The sequence below is a fragment of the Coloeus monedula genome (genome assembly GCF_965178545.1).
Source record: "Coloeus monedula genome assembly, chromosome: 6".
NCBI lineage: Eukaryota > Metazoa > Chordata > Aves > Passeriformes > Corvidae > Coloeus > Coloeus monedula.
Window position 1 is genome coordinate 44,368,305 of NC_138786.1, and position 24,476 is coordinate 44,392,780.

General features: G+C 34.9%; 1 protein-coding gene across 1 annotated transcript in view; it reads right to left on the reverse strand.

Annotated features, from left to right (window-relative positions):
- CEP128 (centrosomal protein 128) overlaps positions 1 to 24,476 on the reverse strand; it is a gene marked incomplete at its 5' end in the record, with an annotated part of 104,864 nt that overhangs the window by 58,426 nt on the left and 21,962 nt on the right. Inside the window, 7 exons of the mRNA XM_082283912.1 lie at positions 690 to 866; positions 3,744 to 3,908; positions 8,594 to 9,244; positions 12,442 to 12,792; positions 19,902 to 20,062; positions 21,784 to 21,916; positions 23,110 to 23,184. Of these exons, the coding sequence (XP_082140038.1) occupies positions 690 to 866; positions 3,744 to 3,908; positions 8,594 to 9,244; positions 12,442 to 12,792; positions 19,902 to 20,062; positions 21,784 to 21,916; positions 23,110 to 23,184 (1,713 nt within the window). The remainder of the gene's footprint in view (positions 1 to 689; positions 867 to 3,743; positions 3,909 to 8,593; positions 9,245 to 12,441; positions 12,793 to 19,901; positions 20,063 to 21,783; positions 21,917 to 23,109; positions 23,185 to 24,476) is intronic.

Genomic DNA, 24,476 nt, shown 5'->3' on the forward strand with positions numbered 1-24,476 from the left:
GAAATGTACGATGTTGATTTAAGAGGATTAGTCATGTAGAATCATACGAAGGGAGGAAGAGTGGTTTCTGAACCTGGGGAACAAATGAGAATACTCAGAAGAAAAGCTACAGGGAGACAGGGGTTGCAGGAGAAGTAGTAAAATAGTGAAAAAAAAGTTACAGCAAGCTACCAGTTTCCTGAAAATTTGGGGCTGAGTTTTCTGGATACAAGGACCTGCTCCTCAAAAGAGGAGGTTTTAAACTCTTTTCATTTTCAGTATTTAGTTCTCTACATAAAAAAACAAAGCATCCAAGTGATTTTTTACCAAAACCTTTCTTACATTTTGTCCCAATTTTAAAAGCATTTTAGGTCTTTCTTGAGGACTTCCCAACTCTAGACTGCCTAAGAAAACCTACCTCAAAATTTTGGCTCATAAAAGGTCTTTTCACACAAGCAAAAAGGAGAACGGTTTCTCACAAAAAAAAAAAAAAAAAAAAAGGGAAAAGAAAGCAGTACCAATTAATGCATGGACAGTTCTTCATAGCATCCCATTCTAATACCTAGCAATGTCCCTCTGTACCAGCTAAATATCCATAACTCTATTAGAATGATTATCTATACAACACTGACAATAATGCATACAAGTTCTGCTGCAAACTTGCATTAAGAAAATAACAAAATGTGAAGTATACTTAAAACTAGAATTACTTTGAATTTCTCCATGGAGTCCCGAGAAAAGATTTCACAAGCAGCATCAATTTCACTTCCTATCATGGAGAGAACGGATTGCTGTTCCATTTCTAAGTGACGCAGCTGATCTTTAAACTGCAGTCTGGCCTCGCTCATCTTTCTCAAATGATCTTCTTCATTGCTGATCTGCTTTTCCTGGAGAGACAGAGGAAAAACAAAACAAAGATAAATTATTGCATTAATAATGTAACATACATCATTAGCAATATACCTTTCAATCTTATAATCACACTATACTCAGTCATGCTAATTTCAACTCTTTGCCCTGGAAAAATACTACCTGCTAATAGCACTTTTAAGTTCCTCCCTTGATTCTCCTTATTATCCTGCAAATCAGTTAGGAAGAAACTGCTACCAAATGCAAACTCAACAATCATAAAGCGTACCCTCAAAGTCAAAAATAGATGTTCTATTACAAATCTCCTCATGAGTAGAAAAAGAGCCCGGAGCAAATGCTCCCATTATTACCTTCTGCCTGAATCAGTTATAGGCACCTAATCTCTATCATCAGAAGAGATCCCAGAAGGAAAATTTTATTGGCAGTGTGCCCTCAAAGGAAAACTACTCAAAGAATATCTCATAGGAAAGTGAGTGGCACTGAGGAAAGCATTTTATGTTATCATCTAATGTCAGAAAGTTGATTAAATATGTTACATATGTTTTTAAAATTCAGATTCTCTTCTTTCATATCTATGATAGAGCTGCCATGTAAAACCAAACAAAACTGCTGCTGGATTACATAAAGTATTGAATTATGCATCATAATTAATATAGAAAAACCTATCTTGTGAAAGTAAGTGAAATTGAAACACACCTGTCCGCTGCTGAGATCAGGAGGATGTAATGCAGTGAAGGGTGAACACTTTAAAGGCACATTCCAGTGCATGCAAGTTGCACCAAGAATGGTGAGAAGAGCAAGAATTTCAAAAATTTATTAATTGTGGACCTCCACAATGACAAGGTACAACAGTTTGAAGTGTATTTGATGGAAATCTGCATACATTGCTCTTATGAGACACCAGCGTCGAGTTAGGTAATGTCTAACACAAGTTCCATGAATGGGATATACATGGAATCATAGAATCATTTATGTTAGAAAAGGACTCCACGATCTTAAGAGTCCAACTGCAAACCCCACACTGCCAAGTCCACCACTAAACCATGTCCCTGAACTTCACCACATCTACATGTCTTTTGAACACCTCCAGAGGTGGCAACTCAACCACTTCCCTTGGGCAGCCTGTTCCAACATGTGAACAAATTTTTCCTAATATCCAATCTAAATCTCCCCTGATACAGCTTAAGGCTATTTGCTTTTGTCCTACCACTTGCTAATCGGGAGAAGAGACCAATACCCACCTTGCTACCTCCTTTCAGAAGGTTGTATACATATATATGTATAGGTGTTACTTCTATTAGCGAAAGAGGTGTTTTTAATATAGGTGACCTACAAATGTGTGACACTCACACTTGATAAGCAGTCTGATTTTTTCATTTAATTAATACAAAAATACTTGAGTTAGATGGCAGTTATTCCAAACTGAAGAAATCGTAAGATTTTTACAGATGGACAGGTTCCAGTATTTCTGTACTATAAAGATGGGAGCTGAACAGTTTTGACCTAGGTAAGTATTTTGAAAGTAATAAGATTGCATTGTATATATTTCCAGTATCAGTGTTCTGTTATCTCAACTATTCACTGAACGCAGTCCATCACATGTCTAAGTTCATTCCCAAAGACCATGATTAAAACAGAATATGTAAATTTATTTATTTCTTATCTGCCTGATTTTCTGAGTGTGCTAACATTCCTTAACATTCTACATCCAGAGCCCACAGGAGAATCAAAGTCACTAATGACTCAGAAGTGCAGAAGTAAAAGGAAAGAAACCAATCACTTTACCATTATTCTCTGCTCCTCCATCTTTCATGAAAAAAAAAATCCAAGGTAGCTATAACACCTATGCTTCTTTGAATTAGTATTTGCATTAAGAACAGAATGATATTAGAAGTATAAAAAGCATGGAAAAGGAAGTATTTTGTAACACAATAAGCTTCTGCTGCATTGCCACAACTCTATGCTAGTATGAGATTTCTCAAAAGGTAATATTATTTCCCCCATCCTAACACCCCTTTTGACAAGCCACAAAACCACAATAGCAAATATTCTCTTAAGTTAACTATTAATGCAATCTAGTACAAGTCTCCATCTGCATTTACCTTCAAAAGTTGAGACCACGGGATTGCACGCTTAAAAACTCCTCTGATCTTTTTCAATTTAGAGATAAAAGATTATTTTGGTCTAAAAACAGTGTCTTCCCAACATTAGGTAAGGTTGGAGCTAGGTCACAACAGACTACAGAAGCCTATGTACGCCCCTATAAACACGTTTTCTTAATAATAGATATGCTAGAACTAAAATGCCAACATAGAAAAAACGCATTTTGAATTCTCATTTCAGATACTCTTTATTAGTCTGACAAGTTGAACTTCTAAACCACTTCCTGACAGAAAAATGTTAAACCTGGAATTTCTTTAGCTTGCTAAACTATCTCCATACTATCAAAAAAAACCCCAAAACACAAAAAATCCTCCACCCCAACATTAGTTAGAATTTCTTTTACTATGCTTATGTTGCATATCTCCTTCAAATTACATCTAAATTATTCAGACCTCCACTGCTTCTTGAAGAAAAATATGAAGAAAACTAGAAGTGGTTGGTTAAACATTTGTTAGTTACCTATATTAGAGATCAGGCAAGCAACAGGATTTATATTTCTAGTCCTAAATAATATTAGCAAATCTTTGGAAGGCTACAGTTCATAACTCAGCCAAAGCACTTTTGTCTTCTTTCATTTATACAGAAACTGTGTACTATGGTATGACAGGGTATATGCTTTAATACGTACATGCTGGGCTTTTTTAGGTTTACCATCTATTTCTATAATCCATCATTTATTTTGGGTATTATCAGCAGAGAAACAAATCATGGTTAAAATAAGTTAATTTTACCTTTTTCTCCAGTTCTTGTTTTACAGACTCACATTTCCGTTTTAGTTTTGTATTTTCTTCTTCATTTTGGGTTAATTCTTCTGACAATTTATCACACTCAACTTTTATTTTTTCCAGTTGTCGAGACTGAGTCTTAACTCTGTTTTTCTCTTCTAAAAGTTCCATCTGATGGTAAAGGGAAAACAGATTACAAAGTCACTGTACTGGTTATTTTAAAACACACACAAACTCTACAGTTTTAAATCAGTGGAACGCTATTGCCAAATGGTAAATGTAAAAAATCAAATTGAGTTAAGTTATACTAAGTGCAATCACTTATCTGAACACGGAAAACATGCATCACAGAGTAGAAGAACCAAACAGTGCTTAAAAGCAGAAAATAGAAGTCTCCGATTCTGAATTTCAACTCTGCTACACTCATCAGCTTACATCATCCTGAGAAGCCTAGTATTTATGCAACTTTTCCATTACTGAAATAATTTGGAATCAGAAAGTCTAAAACTATCATTTAATTTCAGGAACAAATACTAAATTTATATTTGGAAGGAAACAACTGCAAAGACTTAGTACTTTTAAGTTCTGTAATTGTGTGGGTTTAGTGCTACTATTTTGTGTGATTAATGCTACTCATGAAAACATTGCAGAGAAAAATGAAGAAAACACAGAAAAATGAAAAAAATGACTGACTGAAAATGAAAGATTTGAGAAATGCTCTACAGTATCTAGAATTTAAAAAAGAATATAACAAAGAACAAATTAACACACACATTACTCAAAACCAGTTTCCTATTAGATGAATTGTGGGATGCAGTTAAACACAAAAATACATCTGCAAAGTAAATTTCCTTCTGAGGAAAAGCAAAAATTCTATTTCCCAATTACAAGATAGATATAACTTCTGTAAGGAAGAAGGGCAAGGAGAGAAGTTTTATGAGTTAATTTAAACACTAAATGTAGACACTAATTTAGACACTAAAGGGATTACAAAAACCCTTCCAAGGGACAATTTTAGAAAGAACTTTGGCATCCACAGTCTACAAAGACTTATGACCACAAAGACAAGCCTGCAATGCCCAAAACATTTTCTGTGAATATGCTTATAAAAATCAACTTCTCAGTTCCTACTAAAAGGTAATTGCATTATAATACCTGTAGATGGAGACAATCAAAGAAAAAAAATCCCTCACCTATATTACCCTTGAGACACAAAAGAGAAAATTAATACTTATTAATTTTCAGGTTGGACAAGGCAGATATGACTGTAATTTAACTGATCTTTATTGAACCCAATTTCAACACTTAACAATCTTCAGGAAAAGAAGGATGGCACAATTGGAAAATGTGTAGAAAACAATTAAAAAATAAATACACACATATAAACAATTTTATACGTATAGATACATATCTCTATATAACCTTAGATTAAAGATTAATACTACAAATACTTCCATACTGTCAGGCATTAGGACATTTTGTACGTCATCATTCTAAGAAAAGAAGCATGTTTTTAAAGCAAATGAGGGTATGTATTAGAATTAGGGGACAGATCCATAGCTTCTGAGCATATAGCTGAATGGGGACCACTAAGCAAACCACTTGAATTCCTATGACTAATGTAACTACAATTTTAAATAACAAATAAGACATCATAGAGGTATTGGTTGGGAATCATTTAGGATGTTCTAGAAGAAACCAAATTAAAAGTTTAAGTATCAGAATCTCTGTAATGAGACAGTAAGATCCTCCTTAACACTGTTATCTCAAAAACTCTATGTTCTCCAGTTCTATTCCATCATACAGTATTTTTATGGTACCTTCCCTACCATCCCACAAAATCCTTAACTACCTAATAAATTTTCAATCCAGTGCCACACTACAGAAAACCAGGCAAAAGTGAGGCAAGGGAGGAAAGAACAACAAAAATCGAAAGTCACTCCTTTTTACAATCTATGCAGCAGTTAGTCCTCTAAACACAGGACTCTGCACCCTTGATTTCCTGGAAGTAACTCATAAATGCATCCTCTTTTAAGTTTAAGGCTTTGGATCCTACAAATACATTAAATTTCCCTTTACTCCTCAAGTCTCTCTCAACTGACCTTTATTTTTAAAGCTTTAACTATCTTTGGACAGGATATGTATATTCCTTTCCAAAAACAGTTACAAAGGTTGGACGCAGCTGAGACATAAATAAGGTCAATTATTACTGTAACATTAAAAGACAACTGGTTGCTAGACACAAGCTTAGCAGTCTGGAAAAAAAAAAAAAAAGGTTTAAAAAACCCCAACGTTTTCTGTTGGATTTCCCTAAACGCTACGTTAACACTAAATTTAAAAAAAAAAAAAAAAAAAAAAGGATAAAATGCATGTTACATTTACCTTAATTTGGAAGAAAAGTATTTCCATAAAATTGAACTCCAAATGTAATGTAATGATGAGTTCAGACAAAAAGTAACCAAATCACCTGCAGAATGACATGTTCTCATCAGATCTTCCTAGAGATGGATATGATTTCCTATTTTGTTTCATTTACAGTCACTCAGTCAAGAGAATCTTGTGCACTATCATTTTGTATACTTCTAAAACAGTTGCATACTCTAATATCTTAGAAAATTCACCTCCCTCAAGCCTTCCACTCTTAAAAAATATACGTAGATTTAGGATTCTGGGAAAGTCATGGAACTGTAAATGAAATAATGGAAGTGAATTTTTTTAATACTCCATCTAGGTTCAACAATCAGTAACAATAAAAAGGTCCTAACTGTAGGATTTGCCATTTCATAGAAGAACACAGTCACAATCAACTTATTTTTTTCTTATCCGCATCCAGAATACACTTTCCTTCCCTCCACTTTATATCAAATATACACTCTTAATCTCAATGTCATTACCAAAGAAAAAACCACATTTGGACAGACCAGTTAAATAATGCTATACACACTAAAAATTAAGTCCCCAGTGTTAAGCACTGCTGTCAAAATATTTAATCTTAATGATCCTTCTACTAAGAACCGCCTAGGGGGTTTTTTATTGCTATCTTCACTTAAAGGTTTCTGTCAACTGTCAATTATTAAGCCATGAATGATACATTAAATAACTAAACACTAGTCCCAACAGAGATCCCTGAGGGACACCACTCATCACTGCTGTACATTGGGACTCCATATGGACTCTGAACTGTTGACCAAAACCCTCTGCATGTGACCATTCAGCCACTTTCTTATCTATCAAACAGTCCACCTACCAAATCCATCTCTCTCCAGTTTAGAGAGAAGGATGTTGTGGGGCACCACATCCACGGTGTTGGGGTTTTAGTTTAGTTTTAGGTTTTTTTCCTGTTAAAGGAATTTTCTCCCATATGCATGTTGCTAGGGGACAAATAGCTGTACTTAAGAAAGACAAAAAGGGGGATGGGGCGGGCCTGGCTACTCCTTTGTCTACACCTGGGTGTGGGGTCAGTTTGCTCTGAGCGTCCGGAGAGAGAAGCTGCAGAGAAAGGAGCTGCGGGTTCCTCGTCTCGGCCGTTTTTTTTTTCTTTTTCTGTTGGAAACAACGCCGGGATCCCAAAGCCATTTTCCCTGCCTGCTGGAGGCCGGGCTGTGGCTGCCCTGCCCCGCTGCTGCTTCGAGCTTTCGCTACGCTGTAGCCCTGCTCGCCTTGCCTGCCTGGGCCTCCGTGGGGTTTTCCCATCTGGATACATCTCGTCTGCCACCCGGGATTTGTGTTTGTGCCCGCCGCTCCAGCCTGCTGTTCCTGAGAGTCCGGGATCGGCTGCCCAGGGGTTTGTGAAGCCTTTGTTCCTTCCCTTCCCGGGATCCCAGGCCGCCAGTGCCGCGTGCTCCCCGAGCTCGCTCCGGAGCGCCCCCTGCAGCCGCGGGGGAACCATCGCACCTGCCCTGCTCACCGGGAGCCGCCAGCGCCCCTGCCGGCTGCGAGCGGAACTGCACCCGAGGGGAAAGGGCCCGACAGCCGAGAAGGCTGGGACTGGGTTTGGGATTGTTTGCTGTTACTGCCATAGTTGTTGTTTGTTTGGCTGGTTTTATATAAATATAAATATATATATATATATATATATATATATATATATATATATATGTGTATATATATATATATAGTAAAGAACTGTTATTCCTATTTCCCACATCTTTGCCTAAAGGCCCTTGATTTCAAAATATAATAACTCAGAGGGAAAAGGGGTTATTTCTGCCACTTCAAGGGAGGCTTCTGCCTTCCTTAGCAGACACCTGTCTTTCAAAACCAAGACACATGGCTTTACAGAAGTCCATATAAATGCCATCTGTAGCACTTCCATTGTCCCCTGATGTGGTCACTCCATCAGAGAAGGCCACTGGGCTGGTCAGACAGGACTTGCCATTGGTGAAGCTGTGCTCGCTGTTCCAAATCACCTCCCTGTCCTCCATGTGCCTTAAGACTAGCTTCTAAAAGGATTTGCTCCATGATCTTCCCAGGAGCAGAGATGAGACTGACAGGTCAGTAGCTGCCACAGTCCTCCTTCCTACCCTTTTAGAAGATGGGTACAATGCTTCCCCGTTTCCAGTCATCTGGCACTTCATCTGATTGCCGTATTAGAACATTACAGCTTCATATATTTCCTTTTATTGTGATCAGAGACATACCTATTTTACTACTTTTGAACTAAGATTTTGACCTAAAACTGGTACTGTTACATTATTTACTCTGAACTTTAAACTTTTATAATGGCCTGCAAAAACGTGTGTTAAGTGCTTTAAAGCCCATGCTTTATTACTTTCATCATTCAATGGCAGGGGCTGTGTGTGGGCTATGTGGGAGGAGGGGAGAAGTCTGACAATGGAATTCTTCATAATAAGTACCTTTAGCATTCTAATCTTAGCCTCTGCATCATCTTTTTCTTGTTTAAGGAGTTTCATGAGTTCTTGAACATTTTGTTCATGTTTGATTTTCACATTTTGTAATTCTGATCTAAGATCTGCCAACTCCTGTTGGTGAACCTCTCTTTCCATCTTCAGCTGCCTGTTAGCTGAAGTCATCTCTTCATGACTAGATTCCTGCTGTTTCTGGAGGTCTGAGAGTCTCTTAAGTAATTCCTTTTTGGCTTTCTCCTCTTCTGCTATTCTGTTTGTTAGTTCCACACGTACAGCACTTAAATTTTTTACATCTGCTTGCATTTCTAGCAGCCGTTCTTGGTCTTTTTTATGGAACAAGTTAATAGTTTCAAGTTCTGTCTTCAAGTGTTCCTTCTCGGCTTGCATTTGATTTTGTAGAAAGACCTGCTTTTTCAACTCATTCTCCAGTTTTTTTACAGTACCTTGAACTTCTTCAATCTCTTCTTCAAGAGATCCCTGGTGTGACTCCATTTCATTCAGTTTTACCTCTTTACAATGGAGGAGTTCTTCCTGCTGGGCTCTCTTTGTAAGCACATCATTCAGCTCTTTCCGCAGGTTTTCTATTTGGTTTATAGCTGAGAGAAGCTGACTTTTCAGATCATCTTTTTCTTTAAGGGCCTAGGAAAGAAGGAAAAAATCCCTTGTGATCTGAAGTAATTAAAGGTAATTGTTGTAAGATGGCCTTAGACATTAGGAATGTCTATGGAACAATTAACATATGTATGTGAAAATACAGAATTTTTGCTTGCTATGAACTTAGTTCAAATGTATTCAGTGTTTCTTTAAATTTACACACAGATGATGTGCAATCTCACACTTGGCCTTGTCCTTAAATTATCTAGCCTTCTAAGTAGGGATAGTTTTGGTTAATCCTCTGCTTCTCACACTCTCTCTTTGCAGACTGAGAAGTGTCTCTTTATTGGTTCCTCCAAATAGCAAGATGGAGAAAATAAAGTAATAGAGCAATGCAGCAGCATACAGGCAGGACTATTGGACACATACACCTTACTCACAGTCCACTCCATATGCTGATTTATTTTGTTTATTTTCTAAAATACTACATATGAAGTATACCAACTTTAACTTATTTTTGAAATTATGCACAGTAGATGAATCAACAGCAGTTAAAAGCTTGGTTCACATATGCATCAAAGCCAAGAAATAATGACATCATCTCCCAAATAAAAATCAGTCAAATGTAATGAAAATTCCACTATTTTCCTAAGGATCTTAAGGGTTTGGGTGTTTTTTCCAACATTGACATATTTCATGTTAAAAATACCACAGAATCACAGAATGTGTAAGCTTTAAAGGACTGCAGTGGGTCATCTGGTCTAACCTCCCTGCTCAAGCAGCCTTATCCTAGAGCACAGGCACAGGATTATATCCACATGGTTCTTGAATATCTCCAGTGAGAGAGACTATGCAATCTGTTTGGGCAATCTGTTCGGATATATCAGATTCTTTAAAGTGACTTAATAAATTTGATACTAAATTTTACTGAGAATTTTCACCAATTCCACAAGGAATGCACATTTCTTATGGATATAGCAAAATTATTTGAAATAATTCAGAACAAAAAGGCAATCAGGTTAAAAAGTGTGCAGTTAAAAATAAAACTATTTGCAATTACATCAAGAATAAGCAATGCAAAGCAAAATACAAAAATAAAAAATTGAGGACATGGACTGATGACCATCATGGGTTTTTTCAGAAAAAAACCTACCAAACAAAAAGACCTTCCTAAACCTATCTTGTAATTCTACTTGAAGGATTTGGCTAAAAAAACCCAAAACCCAAAAAACCACCAAAACCGAAACTCCAGAAAAATTTCAAACTAAAACCCGCAAGTTACTTGCTTTGAGTATGTTTTCTACATTACAAACTTAAAAGAAAATATATTTCAAAAGGCACAAGATGTTAGAAACTCCACTTTCAAACAATATTAAGGACAACCACATGGGCAAAACTTTAACTAAATTATCCCAGTAACTCCAAAAGAATGAAACCTAAACAATCTCTCTATAGCCCATCCATTGTCTGCAAATATTTCAAAAATTTCATAATTGCAAGGTATGATTGCAATCCAATTTTGAAGGTTTTCCATCAACCCTTTGAAGTCCTCTAACAAAAATCAAAGACAACAGACTGCCATTTTTTCCTTTTCTTTATTATTTTTACAGAATCTTGTCTCAGATGTTGTCTGTATATTTCAAAGCTAGTTAAATTATGTTCATCCAGTTACCTCAAGTTTATACTAAATACTGCAGCTAGATTGATTATATTCCTGTATGTAAACTGTTCCCAACTTTATACTGAGAACATGAAATATCGTTTGTACTTTTTTCTCCTTCACAATGACACACAGTTTATTTGATATTGCATATCTTCAAATAAAGAAACTTTCTTCACCAGTGACAATTACCTCAAACTTGTTGGCAGGATGGTGACGACTTTAAAAGTAAGAAAAAATACTGACGGTATTTCTTAAATGGAGCTTAAGACAAAGTTTAAGCACTGCATTTAGCATGTGAATATATTTGTCACATAAAAAGTGGTAAAATCCAAGTCAAGGAGTCTCATGTAACAAAGAAAATTTCAGTGCAGACAGTGCTATCAAGTGCCTCTACAAAGACCTATGTGTTTACATGAACAGTGACTTCAGAACTTTTTTGGGATCTACTGCTGCTTATTCACAACTCGCCTTTACTTTTTGCTTATTTGTCCATTTGATAGACACATACGATTTCAAAATGATTCAGGTATTCTTCCTTTCCTTACAACCTCCATTTTCTTAGGCAAGAGGTGACCAGCTTCTTAAATGTTTGAGAATCTTATGCCCCCAGACAACCCTAGGGCTAACCAAGATTACTATAGAATGAATTGTTGGAGCATGGATAGAGAAAATAATAATAAAAAGTGAGGAATATGATAGGCAACTCAGGAGATAAACAGCAAACCAAGGAATCACAGTTTAGATTTGCTAGAGTTTATTAATTTTAACTCAGTAATAACCCAATTCTGACTTCTCCTGTGCTTTGACCATGGTTGCATTCATGTACCAATCTCAGAACAGATTACAGGATCAGAAACAACACAGGATTAATAGACATCCCATACTGCATACCATATAGCCCTTGAAAACCTCAATCTTCGAGTAAGACAAAGCAGAGGATGGAGCCATCTCAAGCCCATCAGATTTAGTAAACTAAACTGGATAAAAGCCATGACAAAATATGTGAAAAGAGAGTATAGCACTAAAAAACAAAAGCAATACGACAGACCGCACCAGCAGAGCATGTAAGTTAAGATAAAAGCTCACAGCATAGAGTCTAGCACTATATTAGCCACTATAAGAACAAGCAACTTTTTACTCAGCCACTGGAAAATACAGACCCACAGACTCATTGCCAACAGAATGATGGCTTCTACCATTATTCTGATACAGGATGATAAGCATTAGCATTGATGTGAGTGCTTGTGTTTAAAACAGTGTCAGCAGCTGAACAAATAAGGGAATTCTTCTAAGTCAAAAATCAAAAAACCCATGTTTCTTCCTGAGAAACTTTAGAGGAGGAAAAAGAGAGGAATAAGTGGTCTGCCATACTGAACAAAGACAAATGAAAAACCCAGAAATTCTACACAATCAATTTTCAAATTGATTTTTCAAAGAAAAAGTTCTGAAAATTATACAGAAGAGGTCCAGAAGTTAAGGCAGAAAGCAGTTTAAGTCACAGTTTGCATAAATAAGATCCTTCTCTTCATTTGTAAAACAAAGGGAAAGGGTACAAAAAAAAAAAATCAACCAATCTTACCTGACTATTCTTGTCCACCAGTTCACTGATAGTTTGATTTTGTTTTTCTAACTCACGATCCAGTTTCTTACACTTCAGTTTCCACTGGCGGATGGTTTCCTGTGCTCTCACCTTCAAATCTTCTCTTTTTTTCTCAGTCTCCAGCCTGAGTGCTTCTGAATGCTTGTATTCAGTGAGATACCGTTCTGCTTCCTTGGTACTCTCTTCAACCTGTTGAGCTAACTCAGCAGACTGGAGTTCAGTTTGTCTACGTCCATTCTCACAAGCCTTGTAGCAATTCTGTATCTCCTTTAGCTGGTCCAGCATTTTTTCCTGCTGCTTCTCCCTGTCTTCCAGGTCAGATGTTAACACCTGGAATCATCATAGCAAAATACAAACATTTTCTAAAGATATGCAATATGAAACCTTAGCAAACAACATATAGCAACATTAAATCTCATTTCTATCTAAAACATGAACAGTGCAAAAAATCTGCTTGACTATCAAGGAAAGCCCTGTTAGCCCAGAGAATCTCTGCCTCTGCAATGGTAAAGAATTTCAATGCAAGACATAAAATACATACTACTGCAATTGTTCCTCTTCTGGTTGTTCTTGTTATTTTTCTGTATTGTAAGTTTGAGATCAATCACTGGCCATATATTACACTCTACACAAAGAAATAAAACCAAATAGTAAGATATAAGGAGATTAATGTAAAGATGAGAGAAAATGAGAACTGGAAAAGAAACAACAGTATTCACCACAACCACAATAATTTATAGTATATGAGCTAGTTGTTACCCAGTTTTATGCTGGTTGCATTTATGAAAGCAATGTGCTAAATAAAGGTGTATTTGATAGCACTGGATACAAAGAGAATACAGCAGCTTGGTAAATGTTTCTAGACCAAAGTGCAAAAGATGTTTGAAAATGCAGCAGGCATATATAAGCCTTTCAATAATGAATTAAATTGAAAACACACGTTTTAAAAATAAAAAGTGCTGCATTTCTCAAATTGCATTTCTCTGAACAGTCTCATAAGCAACTCAGGAAAAATAGTCCATACACCTTCTGGAAGGACATGCTCAGAAATCAGTTTTCGAAGATACACTAGCAAAATTGTATTTTACTAAGATCATCACACAGACATTCACATTAGTATTCTGCATTTTGGGCCTATTTAGACTGCTTTCATACCATTCAGTCTTTTCATTAACAAAAGATGAATTTGATAGACCTGACCTATTGTCAGTCAAACATATTATCGAGCCTCAGGGGATTGAAATACTTTAGAGAAAAAGATTAGATTTCACAATGACTGGAAAAAATGGTGAATGTAGTCTGAAATAAACAGCCTGCAATTCAGAATGGACAAGGGAAAAGTATTTTACCTATGAAAGAACTGGAAGCTTTACAGACGGATATAGAATGACTATTTAGACAAAGATCCTTCCACAAGGTTGGGGGCAGGAGGGAGACTTGGATTTGTTGATAAGGTAAGGGCTCTCTCCTTGTCAGTTTGTTAGTTTGTTTTGTTTTATTTTTTCCCTTCCAAACCAGGCCAACACCTCCTGGGAGGCAGTAAATTCTATCAATCTCTTCAGGATAATATTTGCTGTGCTGAAAAGACAATCAAAACAAGCTCACAAGATACAACTAGCAAAATTTCAATCAAAATAAGCTTAATTTCCAATGATAACAGATTATAATACTTCTTTAAAGATAAATATTTAAATTGAGTATAGCAGAAGTTAAAAATAGCCTAATAAAATACAGTCAGATATTACATTTACCATTCCACAGATTTTCTAAAATGGGTCATCATTTCTTCAGTCATGTGATTACACATGCTATTATCACTTCCCATTTCATGTCTTCCTGGAGACACCATAGAGGATGTCAGACTAAACTGATGTAGTACTGAACTCTGCCTCATTAAAAAATAGTTGTTTATATATAATTTCCCCAGAGTACACACTTCATTAACAGAACTACAGCCCCCACAAACATTTTAATGAACTATGAGCCTAAGCTTAAACACAGAAAACAATATCCAATTAAATGTAAACATTCATCTAATTGTGTAGAAGTAAATCAATCTCCAATTTATTGATTTACAGTATAATAAAAAAGAGGAACATTTGTTTTAGATATTTACCTTGAAGCACAACAAATTTATCAACACAAACTATTTGCATGAGGAGGAAAATTGGATTTTGACATGGATGTACCAATATAAATGTGACTTTTAATGTTTTCTTTTTACAGTATGTGCAAGTAAGATAAATCTTAGCAAAGAATTTGCACTTTGCTTAGAAAAGTTAAGCCAGCACAGGCCCAACAGTTGAAATAAAGTGGAAAACAGCATCATAGCAAGTCAACATTTCATGCAGCCAACCCTGTAAAGCAAGAGGATAGAGAAAGTATCTCCACACTCTGTATCTATATCATAACAGGAGTCCCAAATGTACTGATCTGTACTTTTGAATTCCTAGCTGACGTATGATAAACGTGTATCTGTGTTAACATGGATGCAGTTGTCAAAATTCTGTCTGATCTATAAGGGCTTGCACTACTGGCATTTAAAACACTAAATAAGCAACTGTTAAGACATTGTCTGAAGATATCCTCTTCTGCTCTGTATTACTGAAGTTTGGACAAGGAGCTCAATGTCACAGCCATGACTGTGCATGTACTGAAAAGGGTTCCACCCCATACAGCTGTGCCCTAAGCCTTGCAGGATGCCCTTTCACACCATGATGGGAGAATCTGGCAGAGTGATGCTTTCTTTAGACCTTACATAATATATCCTAATTTTCACATTCCTATATTGGAATCAACCTTCTAGGCAATTATGAACATAAATATTTTAAGGATTTCTATGAGACAAGAATATAGAGATGTAGGGTATTTGGGAGTTAGTTTTTGTGGAGTTTTTTGTTTGTTTTAATATTAATCCAATTTTCTCTTTTGTATTTGTTACTGTAGTTAACAGTGAGATAATCTAGGAGAAAGGTCAAGCACTGTCAGGAGGTTGCACTCATTAAAAATAAAAGAAAAAATTTGCATAATTTGCATTCCTTGGACACTTGAGTTTATTTTCCAAGTAGAAAATTACTAACCACCTGTGGTTCCAAAAAAAAATTCTATACAGATGACAAATGCTGCCTTTATAGATTAAAGATTTCAGATTTCAAGGAGCATCCATTCTCTTTCTTCTGTGGCTCAAGGTCAGTCACACAGAGAACTCAGTGAGGATCTCTGGAAGCAACCAAACTGTAACAATATTTTGTGACATACATTACACCATTATGGAGGTTCTCCTGACAGAAGCAACCCAGGATATTCAGAACAGTTTGTTGGTAAAATATGTTGTGTATGTATACAGCAATTGTTAGCTTATTTTGCACTGCGATTAGTACAGAAAAAACTGATTGCAGCACATTGTCTCTCCTCACTTTTTACACAAGACAAGTCTGGGTCTCAATTTTTCTAACCCAATTAGTTTTATTGCTGCATTTTCACAATTCCACTGCTGACAGAATCAAGGGGAAGGTATTAGCATAAACATCTCAAGTCATTCACCATAAACATAATATCAAATACTCTCCTCCTGGCTTTAATATCTTAAGGTTTTTATAAAAGGTTAATACTTTTGTGGAAAAATTAAAAACTGTCATTAAGACTAGCTACTAAGTCCTGGAGTACAGCATATTAATGCTCCAGAGATCTGAAGGCAACTATTATTTTCAAAAATGATTAGAAAGTTTGTATCAGCCCTTGGCTGTAACAGCACCACAGACGTTTAAACTGAGAGACTCTGGCTAGGGAAAACATACAACAGAAGTGATTAACAAACTCAAGAACAGATGCAACATTTGCCCCAAATAAAACAGTTGTACGTCTAGTTTTCTCCAGATCCAATATCCCAGTATGTAATCTAGCTTTCAGTTTTCATAAGAAAATAGAAGGAGAGAAAGGGGCCAACATTTCCCAGTTATAGCCGACTTACTTATCTGAAGTGTAAACTAATCACTAGAGGCACTAAACCTGTCACTCTACTACCATTCCAGATACTCCTGCAGTTTGGACTTTCTAGTCCCTAGTTTTAACTGCACATATCATACTTTTGCCCTGCATTTTTGACACCTAGTTTAAAAATAAAACCACCCCAAACTGCAAAACAAAATTCATTCTAGGACAACAAATTTCTTCTAAGAAAAGAAAACACAACACATAGTGTATTCAGTGCAACATTCCTTAAAACTCATGTGAACATTTAAAACACAAGTGAGGACCACTCATTTGGTAGAAGTTATGCAACTAATGCCCTATATCACTGTTATGTGCAAACATTCTATACTGATAAGAATACAGAAAGTCACATTTTATCCCACCACACTAATTATATTAACCACCTAAAGTAGATCTGTAAGTGTTTTTCTCCCTCCTCTCTTAGCTGCCCTGCATCTCAGCAGTACAGGCACCAGACTGTAATGCTACATAATCATACCACTGTCACTGATAATGTTTACACCAATTAATCATTGCGCCTAATTATTGTCTTATTAATTTTTCCCAAATGCAGACCTCAGATATTTTGTTCATCACTATCTGATCTGCATCTCTTGCCAATCTGAATGCATCTAAACACTAAGAACCATTAACACCAAAGATTTAGATTTTTTATGCAAGCATAAATTTTGTGAATTGAAAAATCAAAACCAGATACATTCAACCAGTCAAAAAGTACACTGATTCAGTAAAAAGTATGTGGCACAAAATCAGTTTCTTGAAGTGATGCCTTCTCTGTATTCTTCCAAAGCTTGGTACTCTTTCTGACAGATAATGTCATATGTAAATACAAGACACACCAAAACTACCTTTTTTTTCCTCTCAGGTTGATATGTGATTTTAGAGAGAAAGTGTATCAAAGCAAACAGTATCTGTACATTGTAAACCCATCTGTAGCACTGTTTCAGTATTTGAACACTGGCATGGCAATACAGACTGGTCTGCAAAGGTATTGATTTCTCCTATTTTGTAAGAATATCTTTAAATTTAGAAAAGTGTTACCTATTGATTTTCAAATACCTGAATTGACTCATAATGACAATCACTGGCTAACAATTTAATTTGTAGAAGAAGTCAAAGTAAATTTTAGTGAGATATAAGACTGAAAGATTAATATTACTGAAGATTTCTAATATTAAATAAACATATCAATTTTCTCTCAGAAAAAACTGAAATATTTTAACAAACTGACTGTCTGCTGTACTGGACAATACTGTAAGACTACTAACACCAAATTCGAATGAAGAGTAATTAGTAAATCAAACAAGTTCATATGCATAAGTCTAAAAACACGGAGAAAGTAGGGTATTGCATCTTTATAACTTGTGCACTTTATTTCTTAGTCATAACAGTTAAATCTTAATAGTTAGCCATTACAATCCCATATCTTTATGGTTTTATGCAGAAAAATGTATTTAAGATAGTTGTATACATTTGCAAGATCTCACAGCAGCACCCTCACATAAACTACAGTAGCTGAAATAAATATTAAATTTAAAAATTAATTTAAGATTGAACTCACTTTTAAACATGAGCTTAAGAATATGTTTTAACCTTTTTCATCCTCTCCATTTGACATCACATTGTGATTTTATGGCAACTGTCGGGGGCTAAATGTACAACACACACACAACTCAACTTGTTGCAAACAATGACATTTGAATAAATCAAAAGAAATTTCTAGTATCACATGTACATCAGAAGCAAGTGCAGTTAGATCCTCCCCACTAAACAAAGATAAATTGATCTCAAGTCAAACATGGCTGGTCACTTCCAACTGCGAATCAGACTATCTGATAGGAGCAGCTGTTAGAACAGGCTTGACAAAATGCTTTGTTAGTACACAAGTTTAGAAATTCACATCCTTGCATTCCTTGATGTCTCATTAAAAGAAAAACACACTAGCTATTTTCCTGTTACTGCCCCTGTAGGAGAAAGGCAGTGGGAAGCAGATAAGAAGTACAAAGTATTTTCTGTTGAGAAAATGAGGGAAGTCAAAGATTTCTAACTCAGAGAAATGACAATGACCCCAACTGAGCACTCTTGAATGAGTATTTTCAGAGCAGGAAATCAGTATTATAAAATCATTCTGATCCTTAAGAAAGCATGTTCTACAAGCAGAAGTTTAAAATAATTGTTTTTCTGTGGGTTTTTATTCAATTAATTCATGTCACCAAAATAATTAGTTTCTCAGGCACAACAAACAAAATACCAGAATGTTTTCAGTTAGTCATGGGTTGTATTAACCAGCTAAAATACAAATGCTGATTGACACCAGGAAATGAGTTCTGTTCATCTTATCCCCTACAGAAACACTTTAGGTCTTTTTAAACCTATTCAATGACCGAATTTCATAAAGCACATAGGAACTTATTTTGACATGGCTTTTTTTTTCCAAATGTAATTTGATGTATTAGTTTGATTTAAATCAGCACAGAAGTTTTCATGGTAGAAGAGCAGTAGAAGTAAACTGAACAGTATAGTCCTGTAAATCTATGAAAAGACAAAAAAATAAACTCCTACATTTGAATTTCCAACATGATGCAACATCATTTCAAGGTAAGTACCTTCACTAGGAAAATAAATACTAAATTGCTTGCTTACAGAATGCCAAAATACAAGCAAAACAAAATGTTAAGTCCTTGACTAACATGGTTTTGCAAACAAACTCTTTTCTCCTGACAGTCATGGAAGACAGAAGAAAATTGATACTGTTTAGACATACTACTACCAATGACAAATCTAGACAGGAGCAAAAAATACAGAAATTTCCCATCTTAAATAAGAATGCTACTGCCTACTTAGATCTCATTTTATGGTCAAAACTAAAATTCCAGTACAAAAGGCTGCTGTTATCCTTTTCATAGAGAATCACATTAAACAGTATGTGCTTACCATAAAGAAGACTATTAATACTTATGATTATATTATTATATTGCATCTAATTGCAAAAAAGAGAGAAGTTGTGATCTACACCTGTTACTCAACTGCACTCTCTCATAGAACAAGGTATCTCAATTTTTAAAGTTGAACTTTAGTTCTGAGGAATGATGGAATGGGGAATAAGGAAGTACTACTTTATAAAAGTAGTTCCAAAAACCATTATTAATGGTAAGTGCTGATAAAATCAGATCAACTTTTCTTTCTACATGGGAAAGAAAAGGAATCCAAACCATGAAATCATGGGCAGTAGAGCAAATACCTTTTTTGGTGTTACACAGGAGAGAAAAAAGTCAGCAAACTCAAATCCCTTTCCAAAGTTATTTACACAATAAATAACAACGAGCGCAACAGTTACTCAGTTTTAAAGGTTAATCCCCAATCTATCACCTAATGTTAAACAGATGAGAAATTATTGAAAAACCAAAAAAGTGCCACTTGACAAAAAGCAACAAAACCCGACTTACCTGTATGTGCATTACAAGCTGTGCTTTCTCCTTGTCCTTACGCTCTATACATCTCTTCAGTTCCTCTACCTCTGACATTACAGCATTATGACTCAGCTTTGCTTTAAGTTCCAAAATATGTTTCTCTAGATCTTGCTTCTCTCTCTCATATCTTTCAGCTACTGTAAAACAGCAAGAACAGAGGAACAGACTCAGTAGAAATACCAGCTTGTGATAAATTAATTTTATCTCATTTCACTTTTGGCAATTTGCTTCTCTACTTCAGGCTACTCTACAACTGCTGATTTTGACCAAAATATCTGTGAAAAATGGTATACCTGAATCATAACCTAATAGCATTTTACTGAATTAAACAGTATTTTTCAGTCATTTTATAGGGGTTTTCCACTTTTCCCCCTGGACACACCTGCTCCCCTCAAAAAAAAACCCAAAACAACAAAACAACCAAAGCCCCAACAAAACTGAATAAAATGAAATAGAATGGAAGAAACAATGGGAAAGTCCTGGTGTAAATGAAATTTGGCCACCAGCTTCAAGGCCAAGATTTTATCTCACCAGAGTAATACCTCCTAATTTGAAAGTCACATTATCTGTGAATTTTATGTCTGAATCCTGCAAATACAACCAAAGGTTTTGATAAGAGTAAGTTATAAATTCTCTCAGAAATTCAAAGGTCTTTAGTCATAAACAACTACTAGAGGCAAAAGAAAAAAAATCTCCATTTGTCTTCTTCCCGTGCATCTTTGAAGAAACAGAAATAACACAGCAAGGTGAAACATGTGCATACATTTATATAACTTGCTATTGAATCTTAACAGTTCCAGTATATTTTTATTTTCTTCATATTTTTACATTTTGTTTCGATTTATAAGACTAATAGGAAAATTAAAACATGCTTTTATTAACATGAAAGGCATATTGTTTCAAATAAATTAACTTTTAAGCAGATACATTAGCATGACCGGAGAAAAACTATTGAAATTATTACTTTGCATTACATTTCTGAAGCTAAGCCACATAAAAAAATCCAGTCAATTTCCAGTGCTCTGAGATTTGTAAAACACAGAGTCAGAGTCCTATTTTAAAAACCAAGATAACTCAGAAGCTGAAGTACGAAAATACAAAAATATGTCATTAGCCAAACCGATTAAACATCCCCCTAGACACTGGACTTGGAGTCATTATTCCTGTATTACCTTGAGTAATACATTTCTATGTTAATAAGGAGAAAGACTTTCCCTAATGTCTTTCTGATTATGTTTGAAAAGTTTAAATACAGACAGATAACTAACAATTAATTGAAGACCTTGCTAAAGTGGTAATTTAATATGCAATCGTATCTTGAAATAGTTTAAAGTATTTGTCTTCTAAATGAAACTATTCCGACTCTGAAACACTAACATAGCGCAAACAGAAGCCCTGACTGCATCATACAGAAAAATTTTCTTAGCCACTCAGGAACATGCTGCTTGAAAATTCTGCCAGAAAATCATCAGCCTTATTAACCACCTAGTCAATGACTCTTGTTATGATTTTCAAGATGGCAGAATTCAAAGTGCAAATGGACTGAAATGCAAGTTTTCTGGAAAATGATTACTTAAAAATAATACAAATGTGTTTCTTCTGTAAAAACACTATTCAGTTTGCTGAAATTGTTTCATTTGTTTTAACCATGCAAATCAAAATATTTTATAATAAATTAACTGTTATTGCTATTTGTCTGTTAATATTCAGGTGCCAATATTTATTAACTTAAATCTGATTAATTAAATGGCTGTTTTTGTTGAAATAATAGAAGAATTAGACTGTGACTCTAAGATAAAGTTAATGTCCATGCCTACTAACTAGTTTGCAGGCCTCTAGTGCAAAACGTTAGTTGTACCTGCTCTAATTCTCCTGTCATCATCTTGTACATCCTGGTAACTCTGGCGATGCATAGCAGCATATGAAAGCTGATGTTGCAATTCTACACGGTCTTCTTCTGCTCTCAAAAGCTGGGAACGAAGATCCTCAATCTAAAATATATGCACAAGCATCAAATGTTTAATGAAAAACAGAACAAAAAAGTAAATACCATACTTGTATTAAACGCTAAAAAAAATAGTACACACAAAAAATATTTATAAATAAATCTTGAGAGTACTGCAGACGGTAAACACAAAGACAAATTACCTCCTAATTACAGGCCACAAAGTGATTATTCAAAATTGAAGGAAATATTTTAATTCATGTTGACCACAGATGAGCATTAATTTCTCTAGACCAAAAATTATATGTTGCAATTGTCTCTTTACATAGCTAGTAAAAATGTCTATACAAATTTAACAAATAATATGTTTTATTTAAACTGTGCGCCTTAAAAATACAATGTATTTATTCATAAGAAACACTGGGACTTTTCACATTTTTCTTTCCTATCATATATAGTACAGCACTTACAAAGATGACAACGTGCAGGAAAATAAAGAAAATCCAACATGCTAAAGCTGAATTGAAGAAAAATACCTCTAATTCATATTACCCTATATTCCATGCACAGTGATTTAAATTCAAAACAGTAATATAGCTAACTCAAACTTCTGCTAGATACCCAAGTCAAACAACTAAAAGATGAGAATGCCAATTGCCTCCCCTTCCCTACTTATTTCAGTCTTTTTATCCAGCTCCTCTGAAAGAAGGATGTTTAGGAGAAAGGACTTTTTTTCTAAAGCAATAATCGAAATTCCTACAAATTTTATATTTAATCATTGATACATCAACAGCTACTGTTTGAAGCACACTTTAGATAGTTTTTCAGGTATTTGTTTATTTATTCTTATTCCATGTTACAATATAGCAAATACATCTAGGTCATTGATTTATCTGATTTCACCAATTATAGCACGCACTTTGCGGAACAATGATTACTAATACAGAAGTTGCTCTAAAGCATACTATGAAAGGATGTGTTTATGTACTGAAAACATACCATTATTACCACTACTATAATTAATATATATGAACATATACACATAAAAGTTTGGAAAGCAGAAAAAGTATAATGAGCCCAGTCCACATATTTTAGACACTTAAACCTGTCTTCCTATACCTCATTTTTTTCTTTATAAAACAATGTTATCAGAGTATGAGATAGTAATATTAAACAAAAAGACCTCAGACACAATCTAATATGAAAACTTTAGGATTTTTACCACACCAAAGCAGTTACCTGATGCAAAAGAGCTTCTCTACTGCCTTCAGATTCACTCAACTTTTTCCGGGACTGCTCCAATTCCTGCTCAAGCTTTCATTTCAGAGGATGATGAAGAAAGAAAAGCAACATATGAATCATAATATAAAAGTGTATTTTAACATTTAATTTTGACACAAATTAATCCATATAAGCATCTATTTAAAATGCGATATAATATACACAGTATTTTTATTCATCCAAAATTTAAAGCAAACCTTCATTTGTACTAAATCCCTGCAATACTTATTTAAATTACATAAAAAGAGTTTTACTTACAGTCCATAATTTTTGTACAATATTCTGTATCATATGAAGATACAAAGTCATTTATATTATCCAAAACAAAAATCACAAAAGCAAATTTTTACTGGGTTAAAAGTAAAAAATGGAAGATAAGTTTTAACAGAATTTCAAAAACATTGTCCCTGGATTTGAAACATACTTTTAAACTCAAATTAACAATGACTTAATATTTGAAGTCACCTTTGGTAAACACTTTATTCATAGAAGTGTTAAAGATGACATGCATTGGTAGAACTGTAATTGGTAAAACCTGTGGGGTTTCTGTGTTTTGAAAGATGATGTATTTGAATTATTCTCGAAACAAGATGACTAAAAAACTGAAGTGCCCTGAATTTCATAAAACTGGAAGTTTTCCTAAAAACATAATATTAAAAATGTGTAATCAGAAATAGTCAGCAAACTGATGACAATTAAAAAAAAAAAAAGAAACGAAAGCAAAAGCTACAAAATATTTTCTGACTTCTTCCACAAATAGCTCAAAGATCCACTTGGAAACAAATACAGGTTTTGACAGCAGAAATTGTTATTGTTGAGATAGTAATCTCAAGGAGGATGTTGAGAGCCTGGCAAATGGGCAATGTAAACAGGACCAGCATTAAGGGAATGAAGAGAACATAACATAAAACACTACATAAAGGCTTAGCATAAAGGGGTATAACTTCGAAAGATGCTAAACTTGATGCAAGAGGGAAAAAAACTGGGCAAAGCCTACTACAGCCCTAGTATCCTGCTAGAATAGAAATACAAGAAATCTTGTTTTCTATGAACAGAAAGAGTGCAATATGGCAAGAGTTCAGTAAGAGTAAATGACTATGGTGCAAAATAACCAGCATGAGTTAGTTGCAGGGATGAAGAAAAGCTGCTTTGAGCTGCTGCAAATAAGCAACAGCAGACTACATACAAATTCAGAGACAAAACAGAGAAAGAAATCAAGGATAATCCGCAAGCGACAAATCTGTCTGCCTGGCAGCATGGAAGAGTCATCAGAAGTAACACAGTATAAATAAAGAGCTTTGAAGGAGAGACACAAGTTCAGCATA